Here is a 24,598-nt window from a genome sequence, read left to right on the forward strand (position 1 = left end):
CCTATGCTGTGTAAGGCAGCCCCCAGGCAGAGTGTGGGCTGGCCGCACAAGCCCCTCTGTGTTCCAGGGGGACCACCTTTGTGGCGCTGAGCTCAGACCGGCACTGCCCATCTTGGGGTGTCACGCCCTGTGACTGAGAGGCCCCAGAAAGATCCTGATCACAACCCACTGAATCAGGACAAGACAAACATAACTGAACCAACTTACATTCAGGTGCCTTCATGGAGCAGCTCGTCCCTATGTCAGCAGAGCCATCCAGCCAGGGCAATGACCTACTGCAGCCCACTGACTCCTCTGGTTGGCTGGGCAGGCCCCCCCCAAGGGCCCATAATCCAATTGCAAAGCCTGCCTCAGTCCCAATGCACTAGCCTGAATTGCTGCAGCTGTGGCACAGCCTGCTAGACCAGCAACATCTCCTCCCCCGCCATGTCCCTGCACGCTCGGGCCAGCCTCACAGGCAAACCTTCCCAGCCCCTGCAAAAGGTGTGCATGAAACAAAGAGGAAAGCGGGAACAACAGGGGGCATTGCAGGGCAGCAGAGAAAGACACACAGGGGAGATGCCAGATCTAGCCTGGCCAGCAGGAGGCACGGCTGGAAGGAGCCCAGTCTCCGTTCCAGGCAGCAGGCGCTGAAACCTGGGAAAGCCCTTGCCATAGAGTGCAGAAGTTTGACAGCCGCCGTCACACCTGCTACAGGGGTGGCCACAGAGCCCCTTGTGTAGGGAGCAGCACAACCTCCCGCTGCATGTTTCTCTTTCAACCCTTCACATGCGTCACCGACAGCAAGTTGCAGAAGGCTTCACTGGAGAGGCCAGTGGGCCCGGCCTAATTGATGTCCTCAGCCCCCAGGGTCCTTGTGGCTGGAGGCTGAAGAACGATGTACTCACTGAAAGGCCTTTGGCTTCAGGTTTGATTCCTTTATTCAGTTATGTGGGTTCCACTGTATGTGTAACAATTAAAAAAAAACGCAAGGCATTTTGGGTAACACTATGCAAATTATCCTAAAGGCAGTGGCCGTAAGGCTGACGCCCTGGCCGGGCAAAGCGTCAGCCATTGTCTACGTTGCACAGCATGCCCTGGGAGGGGAGAGCCCCCAGTTATAGACACACAGTAATCCCCCCTCCCAGCCACTGACAGAGACTGCACACCTGTGTAACCCCCCATACAGGACATCACCTGAGCCCCACACCGCTGTCTGGCCGGGCCAGAGAGGGGTGGACAGCATTTGACTTTGGGAGAAGCATTAATTGGTTTGGCCTGCACACAAACACTCTAGGGTTTGGGCTGTACATTTACACTGAACCCCACATGCTGAGGACTCCATGACAACACTGACGAGAGGATTACATCCATTTACAAAGCTCAGTGGCCATCTCCTTCTCACACCCCTGGGTGCTTGTCTGCACCCCGGCCAGTAGCAGTTGAGGAGGTCCACATTGTCACGCCTTCCTCTCCCCTTCCCCCAGATCCAGAAACCCAGAGGTGAAGTGTCCCTTCTACACACACAGGCAGCCAGGGGAACTCACATTGTGGCCCACACAACCTCCAGACTCCAAAGCCTCTTCCCCCCTCCCTTCTAGATGATCCTTGGCAACAACATCTCCTTTCTATGGGATGCTCTGCTGTCCTCTGAGCAGCGCATCCTCTCCAAGGACAGTTAGTTTTAACGCTGCCACCTGCCAGACCTGGTTCTCAGAGGTTACATCCCCTCAAGGCTGTGGAGATAAATATCTCACACATTTTTTTTTCTTTGCTGTATTAAGTTCTTTTGTTTTTCAGGAGGACATTGGGTTTCACTCTTATCGCCTAGAAACAAGAGTCTCACTTCATCCATCTCTCTGTCCCTCCCCCACAGGGATAGGATGGGGTTCAGGAAGGGAACACTGAAGCTGAACCCCAGACAGGTCAGGCTGTGGAGTTACCTTCCCAGAGGGAAGGGGTGAGAGCCCCATCCATCCCTTGGGATGTTTAAAGTCATTAGCGAATGCATGGTAAGAAACAATCCTTTCCTGGCCCTAGGCAGATGGTCTGAGTAGTCTCACAGGCCTTTTCCATCCAGGCCAGGCTGGTCCAAAAAGAATCAGCTGACACCTGATGTACAACAAAGTGGCTGTTCTAGGTTCCTTTTTCTCGTGGGTTGTATGTGGTTTAAGACTCTGTTGAACCCCTCATGAAGTCAGGAACCTTCTCTCCACGCACACACATTGCAAAGCCATCAGGCTGATCAATCAGTGAAAGAAGGGATTTCGGTTACGTCGTGTCTCATTGCACAGTGACACTTCACCCAGCACGTAGGTGTAATCAGTAGGAAACCCATTTAGAAATGCCGTGGTTTTATCTAGAGCACAAAGATTGACGCCAGTTCAGCCAACATCTCATGAGTGGTGAGCTACATGGGGTTCGAGGTAACCATGGAACCTATTGGTGGTGACACTCCTCTGGTTTTCCCTCTTCCTTGTTTTCTTCCAGTGCAGAGTCAAGGGTTGGGTAGGTGGAGGAGGTGCTCTTTGATGTATGTATGTCTGAGGGCTCCTTAGGTAATTCCCCAGGCTGAGAATGATTAAAAGAGCTGCATCTTACAGCTGCTTTGGATTTTCTTCAGCGTTGGGAGAAGGGCATCATGTGGAATTTTTGAACAGTCTGCATCTTTTATGAGTGGGGTGTAGAGAACTCCCTAAAAGAAGAGGCAAAGGAGTGAGTCTTTGTAATCCTGCCAAGTTGTCCCTCAGTGCCAGTTTATCGAGCTGTGCCAATGTTCCTGTACTGGCACATGAGAAGGTGCTTAAAGGTTTTCTTGAAAGTAGCATTACAAAGGGCATAGCAGGCTGGGTTGATGGTGCTGTTGACATAGCAGAGCCAGTACCCAATAGACCACACTGTGTCGGGTACACAGGTCTCACAGAAGGTGTTAATAAGTACCATCACGTTGTAAGGAGTCCATGTGACAATGAAGGCAAGCAAGATGGCAAATATGGTTCTCGTGACTTTTTTCTCCCGGGCGGCCATCTGGCGCTTCTTCCGCACCTGACTCCTGGCGATGCTGGCAAACTTCCTGGCGACATTGGCTGGGCGACTGTTGGGCAGGGAGTTGTGGGCAGAGGCCGCTGTCTTAGCTGGGACAATCTCAATGGCAGTGACACATTCAGTACCAGTTTGCTTGGTGACAATCTTAATCTTGGACCACTTGGAGGCTGGGTTAACCTGCGGGCGGGATGGGCTCTGCCCTTGCCCAGCTGGTAAGATTTCTGCCACTTGCTTCTCTTTTGTGGTCTGGGTGATGCTGACTGTGCTGGATTCATTGGAGGTCTCCTTCTCGTCTTGCTGACCTGCAGGCTCTGTCTGTGCCAAGGGTTGATCATCCACTTTCCCATTCCTCACCTCCTCCACCTCCACCGCCTTCGTGGGAGAGTTGTTGTTGTTCTGCTTGATTAGTGGGCTCTTAAAGAAGCTGAGGGGCTTAGTCTTCTCCTTCTTGCTCTCAGGCTTGTGCCTCCTCACTCTGCTCCTGCTGGCCAGCGAGATGTGAATGTACAGCACGGTCATGATGACCACGGGGAGGTAGAAAGCAGCGATGGCCGTGCCAAAGGTCACGGCTGGATTAGATAGGAACTGGATGTAGCATGCCCGCTCCGGGACTGTCCTCTTCCCAACGATGAACTGCCAGAACAAGATGGCAGGTGCCCAGAGAACAAAGGACAATAACCAAGCTGCTGCAATCATCAGCCCTGCCATCTTGGTGGTCCTTCGGGCCGGGTAGGTCAGAGGCTTGGTGACACAGAAGTACCGGTCAAAACTGATGATGAGTAAGTTCATGACAGAGGCGTTGCTCACCACATAGTCCAGAGCCAGCCAAAGGTCACACACCACAGCCCCCAGCGGCCAATAGCCTTTGATGATATAGACAGTGTAGAGGTTCATGGAGAAGACCCCAATTATCAGGTCGGCACAGGCCAGGCTGAAAAGGAAGTAGTTGTTGACAGTCTGGAGCTGGCGGTTCACTTTGATGGACAGCATGACCAGGATGTTCCCCACCACAGTGACGAGGCTGAGAGAGCCGGTTACTGTGGCAATGAAGACCAGCTCCACTGTCTTGTACTGGTTGGAAGAATGTTGCATAGCAGATTGGTTGCCATTGGTGAAGTTGTCATAGGTAAGGTTGGCCATCTTCATCTGCCAGAGCTGAGCAGAGAGATTATACATGGATTCTGCAATGGGGAGGGAAAGAAAGGAAGAATATTACACATAGGCACCCTTCTCCCTTCCGCCCTCTGCATCTCCTGCCTCTCTGGTTGTGGGCTCCTTTAACCAAGTTTCCCAAGAGTTTACCCACATTTTTCTCTGCATGTTGTTGCTGGTTTTGCAAAAAAGGATCTGACAGCTTTATCATCTACTCCCTAATTTTCACTCTCCCATCACCACACCATACCTCTTCCTATTCACTCTACTCAACTGTTTCTTTAGCCCTGAGTATTGGGCTTTTAAAAATAATGGAGATTCATCAGCAGAGCTGTGTAGGAGGAATCCAGGGCTGGAATAGGGGGGTAGAATAGTTGGGTGGGGTGGGATGGGGTGGGCAATAGGTCAGGACTGAGCAGTGTAGACAGGGCATCTTGGTTTTCATAGGCCTTTCTTCTTATTACATCCCAATTAATGAGCAGGGGAAATGATGCAGACTTAAGTTAAGAGGAGGCCAAATTTTGCTCATTTACACCCCTTACACTCCATTGGCTTTACTGGGATGGTACCGATGTAACTAGCAGCAGAACAGGTCCAATCTCTTTTTAATGGAGTCCCCTTCTTGCATTCTGCACCCAGAGGAATGGAGTTAATTCAGTCCTCCTCCCCTCTCTCACAACCTGGAAAAAAAACCCTTGTTGCCTCCCCATAACTAAAGCTGTAGCTGACAAAACAGCCACAGTGAGAGAGCAAAGGGAGAGCGGTCGTGTCTCTTTAAACCTTAGTGTTTTCCCAAGCCAATGTTGTCTTTAGCTAATGCTTGAAAATCTCATTGTGTTGTACCATCTGCCCCTGCTGCCCTCTCCCCAGGAGCTGTTCATGGCAGCAGTTTGTGTTCCAGAGCAGAATAGGCTTGGAAGCATTTCTTGGTTTTGTTTTTAATTATTGCATGAGATTATGGAGACACAAAAAACTCCAAAGGGAAGCTCTAAAGAGTGAAGCCAAAGGAAGGGTCCATCTAACAGACCTCCCAGCCTATGCTCAAGGCATTTGCTATGGAAATCCTGCCCTCTGCTGTCTGTTTCTTGTACTGTGCTGACTGACACATGAACAGGGCCCCTGCTCCGTGGAAGACCCCGATGGGGCTTCATAGATTCCTTGGGGAAATGGAGCAAAGAGAGAATGGCTTGGTGGGCTGGTACGCTGCAGTGGCTCTTCCTCTTTGGCCATGCAAAGCAGCAAGGTCAGGTCTCCCTTGTGCCCTGTTGAAATGCCATTCTCAGCAGGTGTTTCACCAGATCTCGAGAGTGTTGGAAACTGCTGGTGAATGCAGGAAATGCCAAGTTTGGCCTTCCCTCTGAACAGCCCCCTACCATTCAGCCCAAGATTTTAAAAGCGAGTTGGGTGCTAGTGACAGTGGCCAACCAACAGCTGTGGAGATGAACACATCTGTTTATCTAAAGGACAGTACCAGCATGGGCAGCAGCTGAGCACCCTTCCTCTCCATCTCCCCACTAGCCCTCAACCCTCCCTTAGAAGGAGCACCTCTAGGGCACAGGAGCATTCAGCCCTCAGCCTCTCTGCTGAAGGTGCCAAGGGGCCATCTGTGGTGGCCATAGTTTGTGAAGGGGACACACAGGTACAGGACTGAGACCCCAAATTCATTCCACAAGCTACTTCACAGCCACCCGAGGGGTGTGGCTTTCAGTCATTAGCTACGCAGGCCAGTTTTGAACCAGTGACCTAAGGGTAAAAATCTCCATGTCCCTCTTTCCCCAGCTGCCTGGTGCCCACCTCCTTCACATCCCCATCACGGTCTCTCTCCACCTGGAGTTCCCAGTTTGGCTCAGCAATCCATTAGTTTAACTCTCTGCTCCTCCAGCTGTTCAAATTGTGACCTGCCATCTTTGTCAAACAGCAGCTAGACCATTAGGTGTGTACCATCGGGTCAAGGGATCAGTAGAACATAGGAATAAGTGTCAAGTGAGAAAGTCAGTGCACCTAGGGAGACAGCTGGAGCACAACAGTGAGACCAGCCCCCAACCGTCTCCATCTCCTCACACAACACCCAGATGAGCAACACTACAGGGGCCATCAGCTCAACTGCTGCTTCACCAGTGCACTCTGTAGCCCCCTTTTCTCCTTTCACGTCACAGCAGAGAGGTTCTGGGTCCCTGGTAGCATGGGCTGGAAGGTGGTCTCGGTGATCAGTCATGGCTAGGTGAGGCCATGGGAGTGCATGCACAGCAACCCTTGCTCACTGCAGTGCCATCTTTGCTGGTGTTCCTCTTGGGGGGCCCGTGAGAGGAAGGGAATGACATGCCAGCCCAGAGGCTGCAGCAGGGGGGATAATCCTACTGCGATGCTCCAGCCTCTTGGCCTCTCCGTTGATGTGACTTTTGCTGCTCTTCAAAGAAAGAATAATTGTGGCTGCACTAAATTACAAGTGATCATCTCCTTCACCTGCCTGGCAGCGGGCCGCCTGTCTGTCACAGGGTCTGTAGCACTCTCATCAATGCGATCTGAGCGTGTCATACAGAGCAGTGACATCCAGCGGAAGAGGGAGGATGCAGTATTGGGGTGGTCACAGCCCATGGATCACACAACCCAGAGGACTGGTCAGCCTCAGGGGAGGTGCCAGCCCCGGGGGTCGCACAACCCTGTTCACTGTAACAATTCTAGTGGCCTGAAACCAGCTCCCCGGCCAGGGCAATGGGGAGAGCTGGGCTATCGTGCATGTGTCACTGCCTCAGTTGTATCCCAGTCGCGTGTGGAACAGCAGAGGAGGGGTGTGCAAGGAAGAGAAAGATCACTAGGCCTTTGTGACCCCAATAACGGGCTACACCAGGGCCTGGTATCCTGGGAAAGGTTGTGCTCAGGTATGGGGAGAACTCACCTGGGTCTCCAACAGCAAACGGCTCCTTCTGGACAGCAAGATCTGGAAGAGAGAGAAGAGCCGGTCCCTGATCAGGTACTGTAATGAGAGAGTGACCTGCAGCACTGAGAAACCCTCTAGGAGATAGCGTGTCTGCGGCAGGCTCTGAAGGTCAGCGTGTATCCAACAATAGTCACTGTTCAGACATTTGGCTGCGCACCCGCCCCTCCTACGTGCACCCAGGCAGCAGGGTGGTCAGAGAGGAGGCTGCTCTACATGCTGAGTCTATACGCGAGCAAGGCAGAGGGAGGAGGCCTGCTGGGCAAGGGATTCCTGGAGCCACTGTCCACAGGCAGTTTCCTGCCCAAAGGGCTCAGTAGGGGGAGGCTGCAGGGCTTAGCTGAGAGATTGTTTAAAGTCAGTCATAAAAAGGTGTTAATTAAAGCCCTTAATGCAGGTGTAAAGCCTCCTGAGATGGCTCCTTCACCTCCCTGAGGCAGGGCAGGGTGGGAGCAGTACAGAGGGGGCCGGAGTGCTGGCATTCCCACTGATTCTCTGGGCCCAGCTAATGGCATAAAGAGGTGTGAGCATCACACCAAAGGACAGGTCTACACTGCAGCTGGGAAGGTGCTTCCCAGCGCGGACAGACAGACACCGGTCAAGTGCACTAGAACTAGCACCGAGGTGGTGGCTGGGCTAGTGCTATTCTTAGCCTATTAGCTTGAGCAGAACTAACACGTCTGGCTGCCTGCGCGGGCAGGCACCCTCCCATCTGCTGGGCAGCCATGCCCAAGGAGGGTTAGTCACAGTGCTGCCTAGGCCATGCAGCATGCTCAGCACGGGAGTGACAGGCCAGACTGGTCTGAGTGTGAGACGCACCCACCAGCCTGTGCCCAAAGGTCTAAAGCCTGGGCGAGTTGGAGAGTTTCTGCCTGTCTCATGCTAGAAGTACAAGTGCTCCTTGATCATCTGCCCCATCCCCCTCCGCATAGCACATCACCCCATGTGCTGCCTGAGCCCCTCTCGTCAAGACTCCCCCAGAAGCTGCTCCCCTATGTCAGGTCTCCCCCATAGCTCTTGCCCTTCATGCGAAGTGACCCCCTGAACCTTCTGACCTCCACAAGCGCCTTCAGTCCCAACACAAGACAAAGTCTGACAAGATGCCGCCCCACAAGCCCCTTTGTGCTCTTGCAACATGCATGAAGCATGCAGAGCCCCAGCCAAGGAGGGGGCTGTACCGCTGCTCTCCCCGCAGCCCCCCAATCCTCTCACGCACCAACACAGGGCACCTGCCGTATACAGCAGGGGCCTTTCACTCCCAAACTGCACTCCCTGTCCCCCCAGGAGAAAGCCAGGCCCAGGGACAGTGGCTGCACCTTGGGGAGAGTTACGTTTAACACACTGGCCCTGGCACAGCATCTTGCTTGATTTCTGATTTTCAGAGGCTCATGAGCAAATAGAAATAATGCACCAGCCACTGCAGTTAGACCCCTCTGGCTGGCCCATGCCAGCTGACTGTGGCTCCTGGAGCTCTGGCTGCAGCCTGAGCTTTGGGATCCTCCCACCTTGCAAGGTGCTAAAGCTCCATTTCCTGCAAGTCTGCTATTAAATAGTCTCTTAGCCCGAGCTCTGCTAGCCCCTGTCAGCTGACATGCGGGTTTTTAATTGCCGTGTACACATACTATTAGTGACTGGCTCAGAGCTGCACCCGATAAACATTTCACTAAGGAGTGGATCCGCTGTGGTCCGATTAACCCAACCAAGATTCACCCAGGGCTGGGACTGATGGCCTCTCACCCCACCCAGCACTGGGAGTGCTGGCCCGTTACACTCCACAACGAGTTGGAGAGGCAATGCACTGGAGCCAGCTTTGCAAACCCAAACCATCACTGCAGTCCACAAGGTGATTTCAGCATGACCAAGACGTGCAGGGTAGTCGAGGGAGGCGATGGAGGGAGTTTTATCTGCCAAGCTCCAAGCTCAGGGCTCAGATTCTCCAGCAGCAGTTAGCCTAAAATAGTAGCAGGGGGCTGCAGCCCACAGCGTGGTGTCAAGACCCCCCATTCCCTCCAACAATAGAAAGAGGGATTATTATAGTCCCCCACTGGGCAGGCTTCCAGCACAGGGATTATCCCTACCTCAGCAAACAAACACACACGCACACCCTAAGGCAATGGTGAAATCTGGGACTTGCGGATCACTCACTAGAAGTGGCTCTGCTTTCTGGGTCACATTGTCAGCCTGTAGCTACAATTATTTAGTTCGGCTATAGGCAGCTATTACAGGATGTTAATGAAATAAAAAAAATCCCTGGCACCTTTAACTCCCTGAGCAGCCCTTGCCCCCATCCCCTGGGGAGCCACTGAGCCATCAGGTCTCATTATGCCAGCTTGGTACTAGCAGGAAAGAGGAAGGGCACTGACAACCTGGAGCTATTTCCATCTTCTTCACTGAGCCATCAAGAGCCCCACAATTCCTGCATGAATAAAACAGGGACAAGCTTGACTCTTTGAGGCCCGCCTGAGAAAGCAGCCAGCCCTGGGATGCCACAGCCCACACACAACAGCCAGTTAAGATCAGGAGACTCCATGCAAAGAGGCCTGGCAGTGGCAGATTCTCTAGGTGCTTACCACACAGTGAGTTTGGGGACCTGAGGGAAAGGAGTGACTGTATGACCTGCAAATCCTGTCAAAGGAAACAGTTCCTGTCTGAGTCACACCCCAGCCCGGTCTGCTGCACTCAGTGACTCTCACACTCTGGCCTGCCCTTGGCCAAAAACTTCAGTACTTCTAGGCTGCAGCCCAGGCCAGACACCGTGCACCGAGAAGCCATCTCCTCTCACAGCATTTCTAGCCCAGTTCTACAGAGCCACAAACTCTGGAGAGCTCATTCAAGCAGCAGAATCTTTGGTGCCTTCTCCCCATGTAGCTGATGGAAGCTCGAACCACCCCAACTGAAACTCACCTAACGTGCCCCAGAGGCACTCCCACACATTAAACCCGTTTCCTCTTAAAGGCCTGCTTCTCAGGCTGCAGGACAGGAGCCCACTGGGTGCTGCTGGGAACCTGCAGGGAGAGAATGGGGCCCTAGATCCGGGGGCACTAACTATGCACTGGGACAGAAAAGCCTCAGTGTCATTGCCACAACAGGATCCCGATATTCCAGTCAGACACTAGAGAGAGCAAGGCAAGGGAGGGAAGAAAGGGAGCCAAGGGAGAGGGGCAGCCCCATGAGATCTGACCTGAATTGCAGACAAATAAAACAAGGTTTTACAGGAGCCTTCCCAATGCAAAGCAGAAAATCAGATTCAGATGCTGTCTTCAGTGTGGGGGGTTGGGAACTCAAACCACTGAGACCAGGAGTCACAAAGCCCCTGGGCTGTCACTTGAAGGAACTTTGGGGCACAGGAATACAGAGAGCACCTAGAGTCAAAAGGAATAGGGAGGGCAAAATCTCCACTCCCTGCTGGCCGCCTCTCCCTTCCCAGTCCCAGGACAGGGGAGGGGGCACTGGAGCAGGCCCTCCCTGTGGCTGGATGATGCTCTCTGAAGTGTCAAGGAAGCGGCGCACACAGCTTCTGCAGGCCTGGTGCTTGTTAGGCTCCATTACAGCCCATTACAGCCCTGCAGACAAGTCCCCTGGGCTCAGGCAGAGTCACCCGGGGTACCACACAGGCCCAACAAGTTACAAAGACCCTAACTGAGCTCCCTCCTAAGCTCAGTTCACGGGACAGGGGGGGTTATCGTGCCTGGGCTCACTATTTGAAGACCCCCAGCTCTGTGGTTCCTTCCTCAAACACACCCTCAAGCCAGCCCCCGCCTGGACCCCTTCTGCCGCTGATCATTTGAGCAGCTTCAGTTCCAGCCCAAAGGAAATACAAATCAGGCAGAGTTTGCTGGTTTATGTTGACATCCCTGTGGGGGCCCTGGCTGCCCTGTGGGCCTCTGCTTTGCTTTAGACTGTCTAACACGTTCCCTTTATCCTTCTCTTCTTAACTCCACAGAATGGCCTCAGCTGTCTAGTGGTTAACGCACTGCCCTGGGAGACAGGAGTCCGGCTCCTTTCCTCAAGGAGTGGAAGGAGGGTTGCCAGTTCCTTGGGTAAAGCTTCAAACCAAAGCCAGTCTTTAGGTGAGTCCACACGAATATGTGTGAGCGTCTCTGGGCTGATTAGCAGCCAGGCAGAACACACCATCAGAGCTGCTGGTGGTGTACAAGCAAAAAGAGGAAAGAAAATGTTGCCACCTGGGTCCTGTCCTCTTCTGCTCTCAGGGATGCCTCGGTGATCCAGAGTGACTCCATTTAACTCAGTGGCGTTATTGTGGATTTACAGCAGTGTGACAGAACAGAATTTGGCCCATTCTTTCTCCTTCTCTCCCTGTGATCCTCCCCCTGGATAAGAAGTCTGAGGTCAGCAGATGGGAGAGTCAGTGCCTGGGCTGCTCCCCGGAGCCACAATACCCACAAACAGGAGTACTTCACTATTCCGTTCCGCTCCACTCCCCGGAGCCGGGATCGCTACTTACTGGGTGTCTCCAATGTCACGGCTCAATCCCCATGACCCAGCACATACCGCACTGCTGCCCGCTATCCTTTTCTCAAGTTGTGAGCATGACATTTGGGATGGGATGCTGTGCCCGCCTCTGCACCTTGACTGGCCGCTGCCCTCTGACACATCACCCTGAATCACCACCTGTGCTGGCTTAAAGCCCCCTGAAAAGCTTGGAGGCTCAGGATGTGCCAGCTGGGGGGCACCGGGCCCCCACATTCCAACTCTCCCAGCTGAGATTCACTTCAAAGGTGGACAATTTCTTTCGGTTTGAAAGTCTCAGACACCTTCGTGTGGAAGGTGCGACTGAAAGGAGATCTGGGCTGGGGGATGGCAAATGGCCTGTGGAGAGGAGAGATGGGGGCCGGCCCGATGACTAGGGGGGAGTCATGCCTGAGACACTCCCTCGATGGAGATGTAAGGTTTTGTTTGAACAAGCCTCAAAAACCTGACTCTGGCTGGCTAGTCAATGCTGGGGAGGGAGCATGGAGACCGGGGTGGGGACTGGAGTGGGCCTGCTTCCCCTGTGTGTGGCAGGATCCCTGTCGGTGTTAAAGGGAAACGCTCCTTTCCCTCAGGTCGTGTTGACTCCTAAACTTAGTATCTCTTCCTTCTTGAATTACTTCCACCCACTCCTGGCTCTCCCCGCATCCTACACTTTTTCTTGCCCTTAGCTCACCCTTTGTCCTACTCCGCCCCCTCTCATTTGCATTTTTCTCTCCCTCCCGCTCCCCCCTCCCCGCACTGCCTTTCATTTTTTCCTTCTTTCCTCCAGGCTTATTCTCTGTCTCCATCTCTCTCTCTCTCTCTTTCCAGCCTCTCCTCTGTCTGATGCCTCCTCCTTGCTCACTAATTAACACAGGAGTCAGAGGGACGATGCAGCCTTGGCTCAGACCAAATGACATTTTGAAAGGGTTCATGGGGACGACAACCATCAGGAGCCATCAACTTCTATGCCAATTGGATTTGCTCCCTGCACTCCCCTCACTCATCTGGTGCACTCAGCGGATGCTCTCACAGACTCACTTTCACCAACAAGCTGGAACAAATTCAATTTCTGTCCTCATGCCGCTCTTGGTTTTTTAACTGTGATTTATGGGTTGTTTTTTCTACTGTCCCACTACTATGATGATCCTGCAGATAAGATCCATCTAGGACTTTCTGTGGCTCCCACCACCACAGTCCATGAGCACCTCACAGACACTGGTGAGTATGTCCTAGCAGGGAAGCACTGTTATCCCCATTTTACAGATGGAGAACTGAAGCACAGAGAAATGGTCACTTACTCAAGGAGTTTAGATTATAATAAACTCTCTACACCAGGGACTATGTCTTTTTATTCCCACAGGATCCCAGTCCCCATGCAGTCCCCCTATCTTTTTTTTTTTTTATTGTCCATCCCATTTTTCCATCCCCACTTGCTTTTTGCCCTGGGTGGCTGCCCCACTCACCCCACCCTGGTTACCACCCTGCTAGAACCCAAGACATCTGATGTGCAGAACACTTCTAACCACTAGACAAAGCTGCCTTCCCTCAAAGTATTGCTAAAATCCAGCCCTGATATCATGTAGCCACAGGCTAAGAAGGCACTAGAGAAAAGAGTCCAACCCTGTGGCCCCCTTTTGTTACTGTAGTCCTGGGCCAATCCACACTCAACTCTGCCAATGCCCCTCAATCTGACTCACAGCTCCTCTGCTATTACAGCCCTGCCCCTGAACATTGCACACATCTCAATCCCTATTTGTAGAACCACCTCCTAGTCCAGTCCTGGGGCTCCCTCACATTCAACTCTGCCCAATGCACCTCAACCCTGATCCACATCCCCGCTGCAATTCCAGTCCTGCTTTCTTCTGACCGGAGACAAACAGTTCTGCTAGACTGCGTGGTGGCTTTGTTTTGAGGCTAAGTGGAGACACATTCATTTTTGATCAACAAAGGATATGAAGCAAAGTCCCTGAAGGTGTACAGCAAGCACACAGACAAAATATATATTAAGTGGAAATATCTGCTCAACAAGAATCATCACCAGAAATAAAGACAAAAACTAATAAGTTTGTTGGCGGAACACGTACATCTGGGAATGACATGAATTAGATAAACCAATTAATTTCTCAAAGGCATATGCGTGTAATCCCCTCTCAGAGGAGATCGGCTTCTGATCTGTGCTTATTAAATCAAGACCTATAAAGGAAGAGCAGAGCTTGAAAAGACACTGAGCCCTATGGACTTCTTCCTCCCCAACTGTGGAGGGGCTGATGTAGTTATTTGTTTACAATTCAGATATACTGATCTGAATCTCCAAGTATATCACATGTGATAAAAACACAAACCTTCCTGTATGTCAGAAAGCTTAAGAAGCAGCCACCCTGATAACATTCCGAGTCACAGAAAACTCTCCTGTATGGCCACTCCATCCCTCCAGGAAATCCTGGAAGAACAGGTAAGGGCTGGTCTACACCGCAGAGTTTTGTCAACAAAACAGTGGACGGAGGCGTACACACTGACAGGCTCCTCCCACCGATGTAACTCCCCTGCTATGCCAACATAATAAAACCACCTCAATGAGGGCTGATGTCGAGGTAGTTAGGGTGATGCAGTGTCAGTGCAGACACTGCATTACTTACATCGGCTGTTGGCTGTCATTCTTGTCAAGCTATGCTAGAGCTGTGAAGTTGACAAGAAATCCAAGCAGCTAGAATCCCAGCTGCCCCTTGCTCCCATGGAGAGCCCCCTCCCAGCTGGGAATGGGTCAAGAAGTCCAGGCAGCTCCCCCCAGCTCCCAGAGGGAAACAGGGAGTGGGGGTGTGGCAGCCCGCCAGAAGCCTGGGAGCCTGCGAGGCAATCAGGCTCCCAGCAGGGAGCTGCCAGCCAAGCTGGGAGACCGGACTCTCAGCTCCCCACAAGTCTGCCCCTGTTCAGTCGGTGGAAGGGCTCCTGGTGAGGACACACACACATATCACCGACCCAAGGAGGGCAGTGTGGACATCAGCCACCACAGTAATTAATGTAACGGTTGACTTATCTTTGTAGTGTAGACAAGGCCTAAGTCTTGCAACACAGTCCGAGAGGCACTAAATATGGCTTACGGCAAATCAAAGCAGGGAGCAAATAAATACCAGAGCCCTGGACCCCTAGCCAAGAACAATTTCAGCTCCAGCCCCCCCCCAATTACACCACAGCCCTCTGGGAATTGTGGATTTTGCAGAACTTCATGGAGAAAAAGGACATCTCTCAGGAATCCAGGTCTCCAATAATGCAGTGCTTTCTAAGTGAAAATGGCATCTTCAATTCCACCCAGAAATCCTCTGGGAGCCAGCCCAGATCCCAGAGGCTAGCCAGCAGCCTCTTTCAATGTCCAACTTCCCCCCACTCCAGTCTGGCAACAGAAAGGTGCAGCCACACGATTAAGGCTGCTCACAGGTTTGGGCCTTTGCAAATAGACTGTGTGACTGTCCAATAGAACTCCAGGTGGAACCTTTTCCTAAGAATCTGAGGTTGGGATAGATCATCAGAAATCTCCTTAGGGAACCCTTGCTCTGACATCCGCCACACCAGGCTGTGTCCTTGCACATCCCTTCCTCAGACCATAGCCTGGGATCTCCAGAGGGAACACAGCTCTGGGATTCATTGTCCGCCATTGGTCCCAATTATCCCATGTCCATCTAACCATGGGGATGATTCCAGGGATCGCCTTTCCTTAGGAGCCTGGATCCAGCATGTCCTTCTTTGGTCAGTGTAACACCCTGATGGCACTAGATTCAGAAGCCACTAGATGGCACTCTTGGTTCTGACAAAAATCCCCTCGCTGTCCCGGATAAAGTAGGATTAAACCGTGGGGTTGGGTCAGCAGCTCTGGTCTGGTCAGGTCAGCATGGTTCTAATCTGCGGTGGCTCTGATCTGATTAGTGTGGCACTGCTAGAGCTCTGCCCCAACTGGATCCAGGAAAGCTACAGACTAAGCCCCTTAGGGTATGTATAAACTGCAATTAAAAACCCACATTAAAAACGGGCCAGCTGACGTGGACTCACGGGGCTCAGGCTAAGGGGTTGTTTAATTGCAGATGTTCAGGTTCAGGCTGCAGCCTTAGCTCTGAGACCCTCCCACCTCACAGGGTCCAACAGGCTCCAGCCCGAGCCTGAATGGCAACACCGCAATTAAACTGCCCTTAGCCCGAGCCCCGTGAGCCGGAGTCAGCTGGCCCAGGCCAGCCATTGCTTTTTAATTGCAGTGTAGATTTTGGGTTTGCTGTTGAGATATTCTGGTCTGGTGATGAGGAGAAAGAACCTGCACTTTTCCCACAGTGTTGAGGCACTTTATGGCTTCCCCTGAGCCATCTGGCACAGCATGTGTGAGAGAGAGGCCGCGGGAGAATCTAGCCAGCTATTTCTCTATGTAAACTTTTCTACACCACTCATCACCAGGGCATTGGAAAGTAGTTTTTACAATAATGTAGCTAGGCAACGTCCACCACAGGTAGGAGGGATAGTGCTGATCTCGCCTAACTACCTCAAGGTAAAAGCTACCCATGCCTTATCTCCACTAGGATTTTGCAGTGGGATAGCTAATCCACATTTTTGAGCCCACTGTGAGAATACACCTTAGTTAGCAATGACGACAAAGCCAGAGTGCCTGGGACACTGACTCCAACATGTGCAGCTGAAGAAAGTGTTGTTGCTGCTATGGTATTGAGGGTTAAAGGTCAGGGGTTAGTGAAAGGTCAGAACAAATCAGGTTTAATATTTTGGTTAGAGACAGCGGCAAAGGAATTTGCCCAGAGCTGTAAAGGCTTCAGCCAGAGTCATTTCACCCTGGTTCCCAGCCTTTTGTTGTTTATCTCTGCTCTCCTAAAAGTGCCGAGAGGGTAAAAATCTAATGGGATTAGTTCTGTCATGTTAAACTGCAAATGCAATGCAGGTTTTAGCATTAGCACAGGCAGATAACTAAGCTCTGAGGAAAGAGAGCGTGGGGAAGGGGGAGGGAGAAAAGTAGAAAGTAAGAAAGAGTGAGGGGGAAGAGAGCATGACAAATGGGTATTTATGTTTATGGTGTGTGTGTGTGTGTGTGTGTGTGAGAGAGAGAGAGAAAGAGAGAGACTGAACTGGTTGATGGTTTGTAGTGATAATAGCTTTATCTAATAGTCGCTAATTAGTTACTGAGTCATGGCACTGCTTTACATTTAGTGAGCGATTGTTCTAGTTGACAGATTCACACCCCTCAGAGAGTGTGAAAATGTAGCTCTTAGATACCAGTAATAGGCACCTTGGCAATATGATAGATAGACAGAAAGAATAAAGAATGTGATTCTATTCCTAGCACAGTGAATTGTCCGGGGTTTGACACAGGCAGGGAGGGTTCAGTGCTTGATGGTGTCAGACACAGGACCCAATGATCTCTGGATAATTAGCATGTTGAAATAAGTGGAAAAACAGAAAGGAAACGGAAAAGGTGAATCAATAGTGCATAAGCATTTGATTGTATTTGATCATTTAAATGCAGTCACTCACCTTGCACTGCCAGGAATGCCCTCCACAGGCTGCACTAGGGATTTGGCAGTTTCACACTGGAAGGTGTGACATTCCTTTTAACTCATTAGCTAGCTATAAACAATAGATCACCAACAGAGTTGGTGGAATTACTCATTGCAAATAATTTATAGGATGGGTTTGGGCATTTTTTTCATTGAGTAAATTATTCATGATTTTTTCCTATTTATACAATCAATTCTGGTAAGAGAAAACAAAATACTACACTACCATGACTGAGCTGAAAGTCTCTGACAGTATTACCTGGAGCAATACACAAACATGCTATTTATCATCAGTCCTTAAGAGTCCCACTCCTACAAGCCACATGGGCAACACCAAGTGTTCGACTGATTGGCAGGTCTGATTTTGGGGAAGCAGCAAGGCAGGTCAGTGGTGGCTGACTAGGAAGATGGGTTGAACGGTGGCAGGGCAGGGGGTTGAGAATCACAGTTCTACTTGAGTTGTTTATTTTTCAGTTTCTAAAAATGCGTCCATGAAAGTTGCCTGCTGGCTACAATTCAGCATGTTAGTTAAAATCATATCAAATTAATCAATCAAAGCAAATAAATTAGTATTCATGTATTCCAGAACAGCACTCGGCACCTCACTGTACAAGTCAACAGGCATGATCCTCTAAGCAGATGGCTTTCCCATCCTGCTCCTCACACAGTGTTATGAGCTGGGTGAAACTTTATTAGGGGTTGAATTAAACCCCCATTAAGATTGATATGTGTGAACTCACCCTTCAATTAATATAATTAAGTATAAACTACTACCTAAGACAAAAGTGTGTATGAACCCACTCAGGAGCTCTTGGCTGAGTACAGGAGTGGGAGGAATAGAGAGAGAGAGAGAGAGGGGCAAGAAAGCCAAGCAGGAGCCTGTAAGTACAGTGTGACCCTGGAAAAAGCTGGAGAGAGACCTTTTGGGTCTTGTGTTGGCTAAGGGGCTTGCAGGCTGTAAGCTAAGAAACTGTTCCTTTTCTTCTTGGTTCCTTCTGCATCAGAGACACTGAACAGAAGAATTGGTCAGACATATGGTTCACCTGCCCAGTATCCTCTCTTCTGACAGTGGCCGATGCCAGGTGCTTCAGAGGGAATGAATAGAACAGGTAATCATCAAGTGATCCATCCCGTTGGCCATTCCCAGCTTCTGGCAAACAGCAATCCCTGCCTATCCTGGCTAATAGCCATTGATGGACCAATCTTCCATGAACTTATCTAGTTCTTTTTTGAATCCCATTATAGTGTTGGCCTTCACAACATCCTCTGGGAAAGAGGTCCACAGGTTGACTGTGCATTGTGTGAAGAAACATTTCCTTTTGTTCGTTTTAAACCTGCTGCCTATTAATTTCATTTGGTGACTCCTAGTTCTTGTGTTTTGAGGAGTAAATAACACTTCCTTATTTACTTTTTCCATGTCAGTCATGATTTCATAGACTTCTATTGTATCCCCCCTTAGTCATTACTTTTCCAAGCTGAAAAGTCCCAGTCTTATTAATCTCTTCTCATATGGAAGCTTTTCCATACTCTTAATCATTTTTGTTGCCCTTTTCTGTACCTTTTCCCATTCTGATATATCTTTTTTGAGATGGGGTGACCAGATCTGCATGCAGCATTTAAGATGTGGGCGTACCATGGATTTATAAAGAGGCAATATGATATTTTCTGTCTTATCATCTATCCCTTTCCTACTGATTCCCAACATTCTATTAGCTTTTCTGACCACTGCTGCACACTGAGCAGATGTTTTCAGAGAACTATCCACAATGACTCCAAAATCTTTCTTGAGTGGTAACAGCTAATTTAGACCCCATCATTTTATATGCATAGTTGGGATTATGTATTCCAATGGGCATTACTTTGCATTTATCAACACTGAATTTCATCTGTCATTTTGTTGCCCAGTCACCCAGTTTTGTGAGATCCCTTTGTAACTCTTCGCAGTCTGATTTGGACTTAACTATCTTGAGTAGTTTTGTATCATCTGCAAATTTTGCCCCCTCACTGTTTACTCCTTTTTCCAGATCATTTATGAATATGTTGAACATATTCCGCCCCAGCATAGACCTTTGGGTGGACATCACTATTTACTTTTTTCGATTCAGAAAACTGACCATTTATTCCTACCCTTTGTTTCCGATCTTTTAACCAGTTACTGATCCAGGAGAGGACCTGCCCTCTTATCCCATGACAGCTTACTTTGCTTAAGAGCCTTTGGTTGGGGACCTTGTCAAAGGCTCTCTCAAAATCTAAGTACACTATATCCAGTGGATCACTCTAGTCCACCTGTTTGTTGATCCTCTCAAAAAATTCTAATAGATTGGTAAAGGTATAATTTCCCTTTACAAAAAACACTTTGACTCTTCCCCAACAAATTGTATTCATCTATGTGTCTGATAATTCTGTTCTTTATTATAGTTTCAACCAATTTGCCTGGTAGTGAAGTTAGGCTTACTGGCCTGTAATTGCCAGAATTGCCTATGGAGTCTTTTTTTAAAAATTGACATCACATTAGCTATCCTCCAGTCATCTGGTTTAGAAACTGATTTAAATGATAAGTTACATACCACAGCTAATAGTTCTGCAATTTCACATTTGAGTTCCTTCAGAACTCTTGGGTGAATGCCATCTGGTTCTGGTGACTTATTACTATTTATTTGATCAATTTGTTCCAAAACCTCCTCTAATGACATCTGAACCTGGGACAGTTCTGCAGATTTGTCATCTAAAAAGAATGCCTCAGGTTTGAGAATCTTCCTCACATCCTCAGCTGTGAAGACCGAGGCAAGAATTCATTTAGTTTCTCCAAAATAGCCTTATCTTCCATAAGAGCTCCTTTAGCATCTCAATTGTCCAATGGCCCCATTGGTTGTTTAGCAAGCTTCCTGCTTCTGGAGGACTTAAAAAAAAATTTGTTGTTATTTTTTTGAGTCTTTGGCTGACTGTTCTTCAAATTCTTTTTTGGCCTTCCTAATTATATTATTACACTTCACTTGCCAGAGTTTATACTCCTTTCTCTTTTCCTCAATAGGATTAAATTAAAGATTAATTGTAAAGGATGCCTTTTTGCCTCTAACTGCTTGTTTTACTTTGTTGTTTAGCCACGGAAGCACTTTTTTGGTCCTTTTACTATGTTTTTTAATTTGGGGTATACATTTAAACTGAGCCTATACTATGGTGTCTTTAAAAAGTTTCCATGCAGCTTGTAGGGATTTCACAGGGCTTTGTACATTCCTGTAAATAAACAAGATGGCATCAAACAAAATACGAAACTCCATCAATGTTTACTTCCAACTGGAACATCCCCAGGGTGCCGAATTTTTACTAGCTGCTCGCCACAGGATCTGGTTTCCAAGGAGAGAGATTCTGTGCTGCGATCCCATTGACCCAAGATGGAACAAATAATGGGAACAAAGAAATCACAAAGGCCCCGTAGGATTTCCAACAAACCCTAAAACAGGAGCCAGACATATCACAAAAGGGTTTAAAGCAAAGCCTGGAGGCTTTACAGAGGAACTAAAACTGCATCTGGAGGACCCCAGAAAGGGCTGAGGATTGTCTTGAAGGCAGAGGTCAAATCTCTGTTGGAGCAACTACTGTGAAGTGTCCAGACAGGTTGGGAAGCCCAGTTGCAAACCTCGCAGGCTTGAATAGCCAGACAGATCAAAGTGGTGACCTGCCAGTTGTTACCTGACTGCCAGAGACCAGACATTTTTCCATAAAATACTGGAGACCAAACAAGCTAGCTGTACCTAACTTGGAACTTGCTGTCAGAGATGAGCTGCAGCAAGGACTAAAGAACTGAAAATTCAGCTCCAGGCGGAAATGAAAGGGTCAGTCACAGAACACCAGGAATGCAGCACTAGGATGAGAAATTGAGCCAACCAGGGGACTTGGGTAAGACCGGACACTTACAACAGTTTTCTTCCCCATTTGTAACCTAGAGAGGTCAAGAGGGGAGAGATGGGGCTGTCCCAGCTCAAATAATGAAAAAGCTCCACTATCTTGGTGGGAAAAATTCTCCGGGAGGCTTATTTGGCTCAGTTCAACATTACAGCTCAAATCAATGGCTGAGAGAAGGGACAGAAAGAGGGGTTACTAGTTGCCAACTTTGGTGGCCCAGCTCTGATGGTGCTGCAAAACTTACCCCCAGAAAAGGGACTGAGTTCACCAGACCTGGTATGAGTCCTGAACATGTGGTTTGTAGCTACGCTGGCCAGGGCACAGCTGAGAGCTAGGAGGAGAAGAAAAGAAGAAACCCCTTCCGAACTGGCAGAGGACCTGCAGAGACTTGTGTGCTCTTGGCATATCCTACAACCAAGGCCCTGCAGGATGGGCTGGCAATGGACCAATTGATGGATGTTCAGCTGCACTTGGACTAACAGATCAAGATCAGCGAAAGGAGGCCAAAAACAGTCCAAGAGGCTGTGGAATTTGTCACAGTACTTGAATCTTTCCTTGCAGCTGTGCACAAGAAGAGAAAGCAGCTAGTAGTGAGGATGATGGAAGTGGATTGCCATGACGCCTGTAAGTACAGCTCTGTGTCTAATATGTATGATAGAAAGGATTATAATCAGGTTCATAACCCTATTGAATGATTAGAACAAATGATCAGTTTGGTTTGTAAAACAAGGGAAATGGGGGATAATGCAAAAATTAAAGGAAACAAATCAGTTAAATGCTGGTACTGTAACAAAACTGGCCACAAAAAGGATTGTAATAAATTTAAGTCAGGCCAAAACTGTCATAAGTGTCTAGTTAAAGCGTCTCTCCAAGATCAGGAAATGGAGGAATACTGAAAGCTGAAGAGGCAAAACTTGGCAGAGATACATACAAGGATCAGCCCCACAGCTTTTGTTTCAATCTGGGCAGCTAAACAACAACAACAACTGGAGTTTGGCTATTGAGTACGGATGTGGGATGCCTATGGAGATGTTGATGCTGGCTCTAACGTAATAATTATGAGATCAGATACACTAAAAAGGCTAGGGAATAGGAGATCCAAAACTGAACCACCTAATTATTCTGAAATGAAGACAGCGACTGGGGCAAGAGCACCCATCCAAAAACTGGGAAAATTGGGTTTGAAAATTGAACCTCTGAAATTCAAGAAGTCTGGGTGGCTGAAATAACGGATGAGCTAATAACTGGCTTGGGTTTTATTATAGCTAATTAACTGTGCAATCAATTCTAGGAAAGGTGTCTTACAAATACTGTCTGTGGAAATTCCCTTGAAAGATATGGCCCAGGTGAGACAATGGTTTGTAGGTAATTGGTTTGCAGTGAACAAATTGACCTGACCCCAGGGGCAGAAACCATTATAATAGCTACCTGCTGGGTAGCTTTCCAGCAAGGGAAATATGGCAAGTGGTTGAAACCTGTTTTGAGATCCAAGGTCTTGGGGGAATTAGCTGCTAAAGGTCTTGTGGGTCTGAATCAGGAATAAATGCCTGTTCCTGGGCTGAATGTCACTGACAGGCAGCAAATAGTAAAAGAGGGGAAACCATTTCAATGGTCAGCAGGGTGTGATTTAGCATTTTCATAGGTGAAAAAGTCTCTTGTGACTTAATCTCTCTTGGCCTAACCATGTTTCAAAACCTTTTTCCATTGGACACAGAGGCAGTGTTTGCAGTCAGGTAACAGAATGTCAGCAAGGCTGCCCTCCAGTCTAAGACTAGAGCTGTGGAAGTTGAGGCTAGAGAAGCTGCTTCAGAGATGAATCCCCCATTCAGGCTACGGCTACACTGACAGCAGCAGATTTGCTGCCGTCAGATCAATTTTTCTGGATCGACTGAGCAGTCAGTGCAGACCCGCTCAATCGATCCAGAAATCGACGTACTAAGACCAGCTACAAAACTAGCGTAGCGCTGCGTCGACGGGAACGCTGTTCCTGTAGGCACAACGCAGTGCAGGCGGAGCCCAGAAGAGAAGCTCAGCAGTTGATGGGAGCTACTCAGGTTTTTTGCTTACTTTGCGTAACTCCCATTGATTGCTGCCGAATCTCACAGGTAAGTGTAGACAGGGCCTCAGACAGAATGGGTAGATTTACTAGATGATGCCTCAGACAGAAATAGCTCAGAAATTGTTTATGTTAGTGATGTGAAACTATCCTGGCAGAAACAGAGACACTGTACATATGTAAATATGTAACCTCAGATTATTTTTCATTTGTTAAATTATTTCTTTTCTATCTGTTTGGGTTGGATTGTAGGGTGTCACTATTTTCCACCTCATCGGGATCATGAGCAACACTGAAATAGGGGGTGTTGTTGTGAACTGGGTGAAAATCTTGTTATGGGTTGAGTTAGAACCCCATTAAGATAAACAGGTGTGTGAACTCACTCTTCAATTAACATAATTGTAAGCATAAACCTTCACCTAAAATATGTGTGAACCCATTCAGGAGCTCTTGACACCGTATTATTTTGGGTAGGCTTGTGTGGGAAGAAAGATCACACAGAAACTGAGAACAAGCAGAGAGAGACCGACAGACAGACAGCCTGAAGGAGCATCTGAAAGCATGGTGATTGACCCTGGATGAAACCTGGGAAGAGATTTTTGGGTCAGGAGAGCAGACTAAAAGAGTGCTTTTACTGCTGTGACTAAAATAAGTTGTTTCCTGCTATTTGATTCCCTCTGCACTCAGAGACACAGGACGTTGTGCATTGTGTAAATAAACACAACTGCGTCAAAGAAATACCTGATTATCACCAATTTTTATGCCCCTCTGGAACACCCACAGGGCCTCAAACTTTGGTTAACCACTTGAGTCAAAAATGGGCAGCAACGATTACACACACACACACACACACACACACCAGGTTTGTTCCTAACCTCCTCTCCTGACTGAATTTGCCTTTGTGACTAACTTGGTCACCCTGTGTATTAAGGTTCCATTAATAAATGGTTTATAAAGGGGCAATAGGTCATTTATAGATATTATAGTTATAAGTGTAGGAGAGTAAAGAGTTAAAAGCTGGACAAGTAGTCAGGCCTAAATCACAGGGAATAGGGTCAAGGCAAGGGCAAATCTTGTTTCTGTGAATTTTAGTTAGAGTCTGTAATCTCTCTTCTCCTCCTCCCTTCCTGGCCATCTGCGCAGGGGATAAGTTTATTGGCATTCCTGTGCAAGGTCTTTTGGTGGAAAGAAAGCATCTTCCTTCTCCCCCTGGCATGCCTTTACTTCAAAGAATGTTAGTGTAAAATTTATAGGTTTTAAGGTGATGTGCCTGTCCTCTGTATGGTAATCCTGTAAACAACAAACAGGGGCGGGTATAATTATATTCATTATGTAGTTAATATTCATTTTACAGGTGTCAATGTAACCAAATAAGGGTTTATGGGGAGTTGCTGGAAATGTACACATTTACACACTGTTATGGATAAAAGAATTGTAAAGTAACCCCCTCGTTGCTCACTCCCGGCGTGGAAGTGGAACGAGCAGGCAATAAAGGGTCCTGTCTCCCCAATC

General features: G+C 48.8%; 1 protein-coding gene across 1 annotated transcript in view; it reads right to left on the reverse strand.

Annotated features, from left to right (window-relative positions):
• Nucleotides 1-122: 122 nt before the first annotated feature.
• CHRM4 (cholinergic receptor muscarinic 4) overlaps nucleotides 123-24,598 on the reverse strand; it is a 34,824-nt gene continuing 10,348 nt past the window's right edge. Inside the window, exons 2-3 of the mRNA XM_067557645.1 lie at nucleotides 7,073-7,114; nucleotides 123-4,205 (exon numbers count right to left, since the gene is read on the reverse strand). Coding sequence (XP_067413746.1) covers nucleotides 2,737-4,200 — 1,464 coding nt within the window. The 5' untranslated portion in view covers nucleotides 4,201-4,205; nucleotides 7,073-7,114 and the 3' untranslated portion in view covers nucleotides 123-2,736. The remainder of the gene's footprint in view (nucleotides 4,206-7,072; nucleotides 7,115-24,598) is intronic.

Source organism: Emydura macquarii, unplaced genomic scaffold, assembly GCF_026122565.2.
Source record: "Emydura macquarii macquarii isolate MOO-44397 ecotype Brisbane River unplaced genomic scaffold, CSIRO-AGI_Emac_v2 contig_1876, whole genome shotgun sequence".
Taxonomy (NCBI): Eukaryota; Metazoa; Chordata; order Testudines; family Chelidae; genus Emydura; species Emydura macquarii.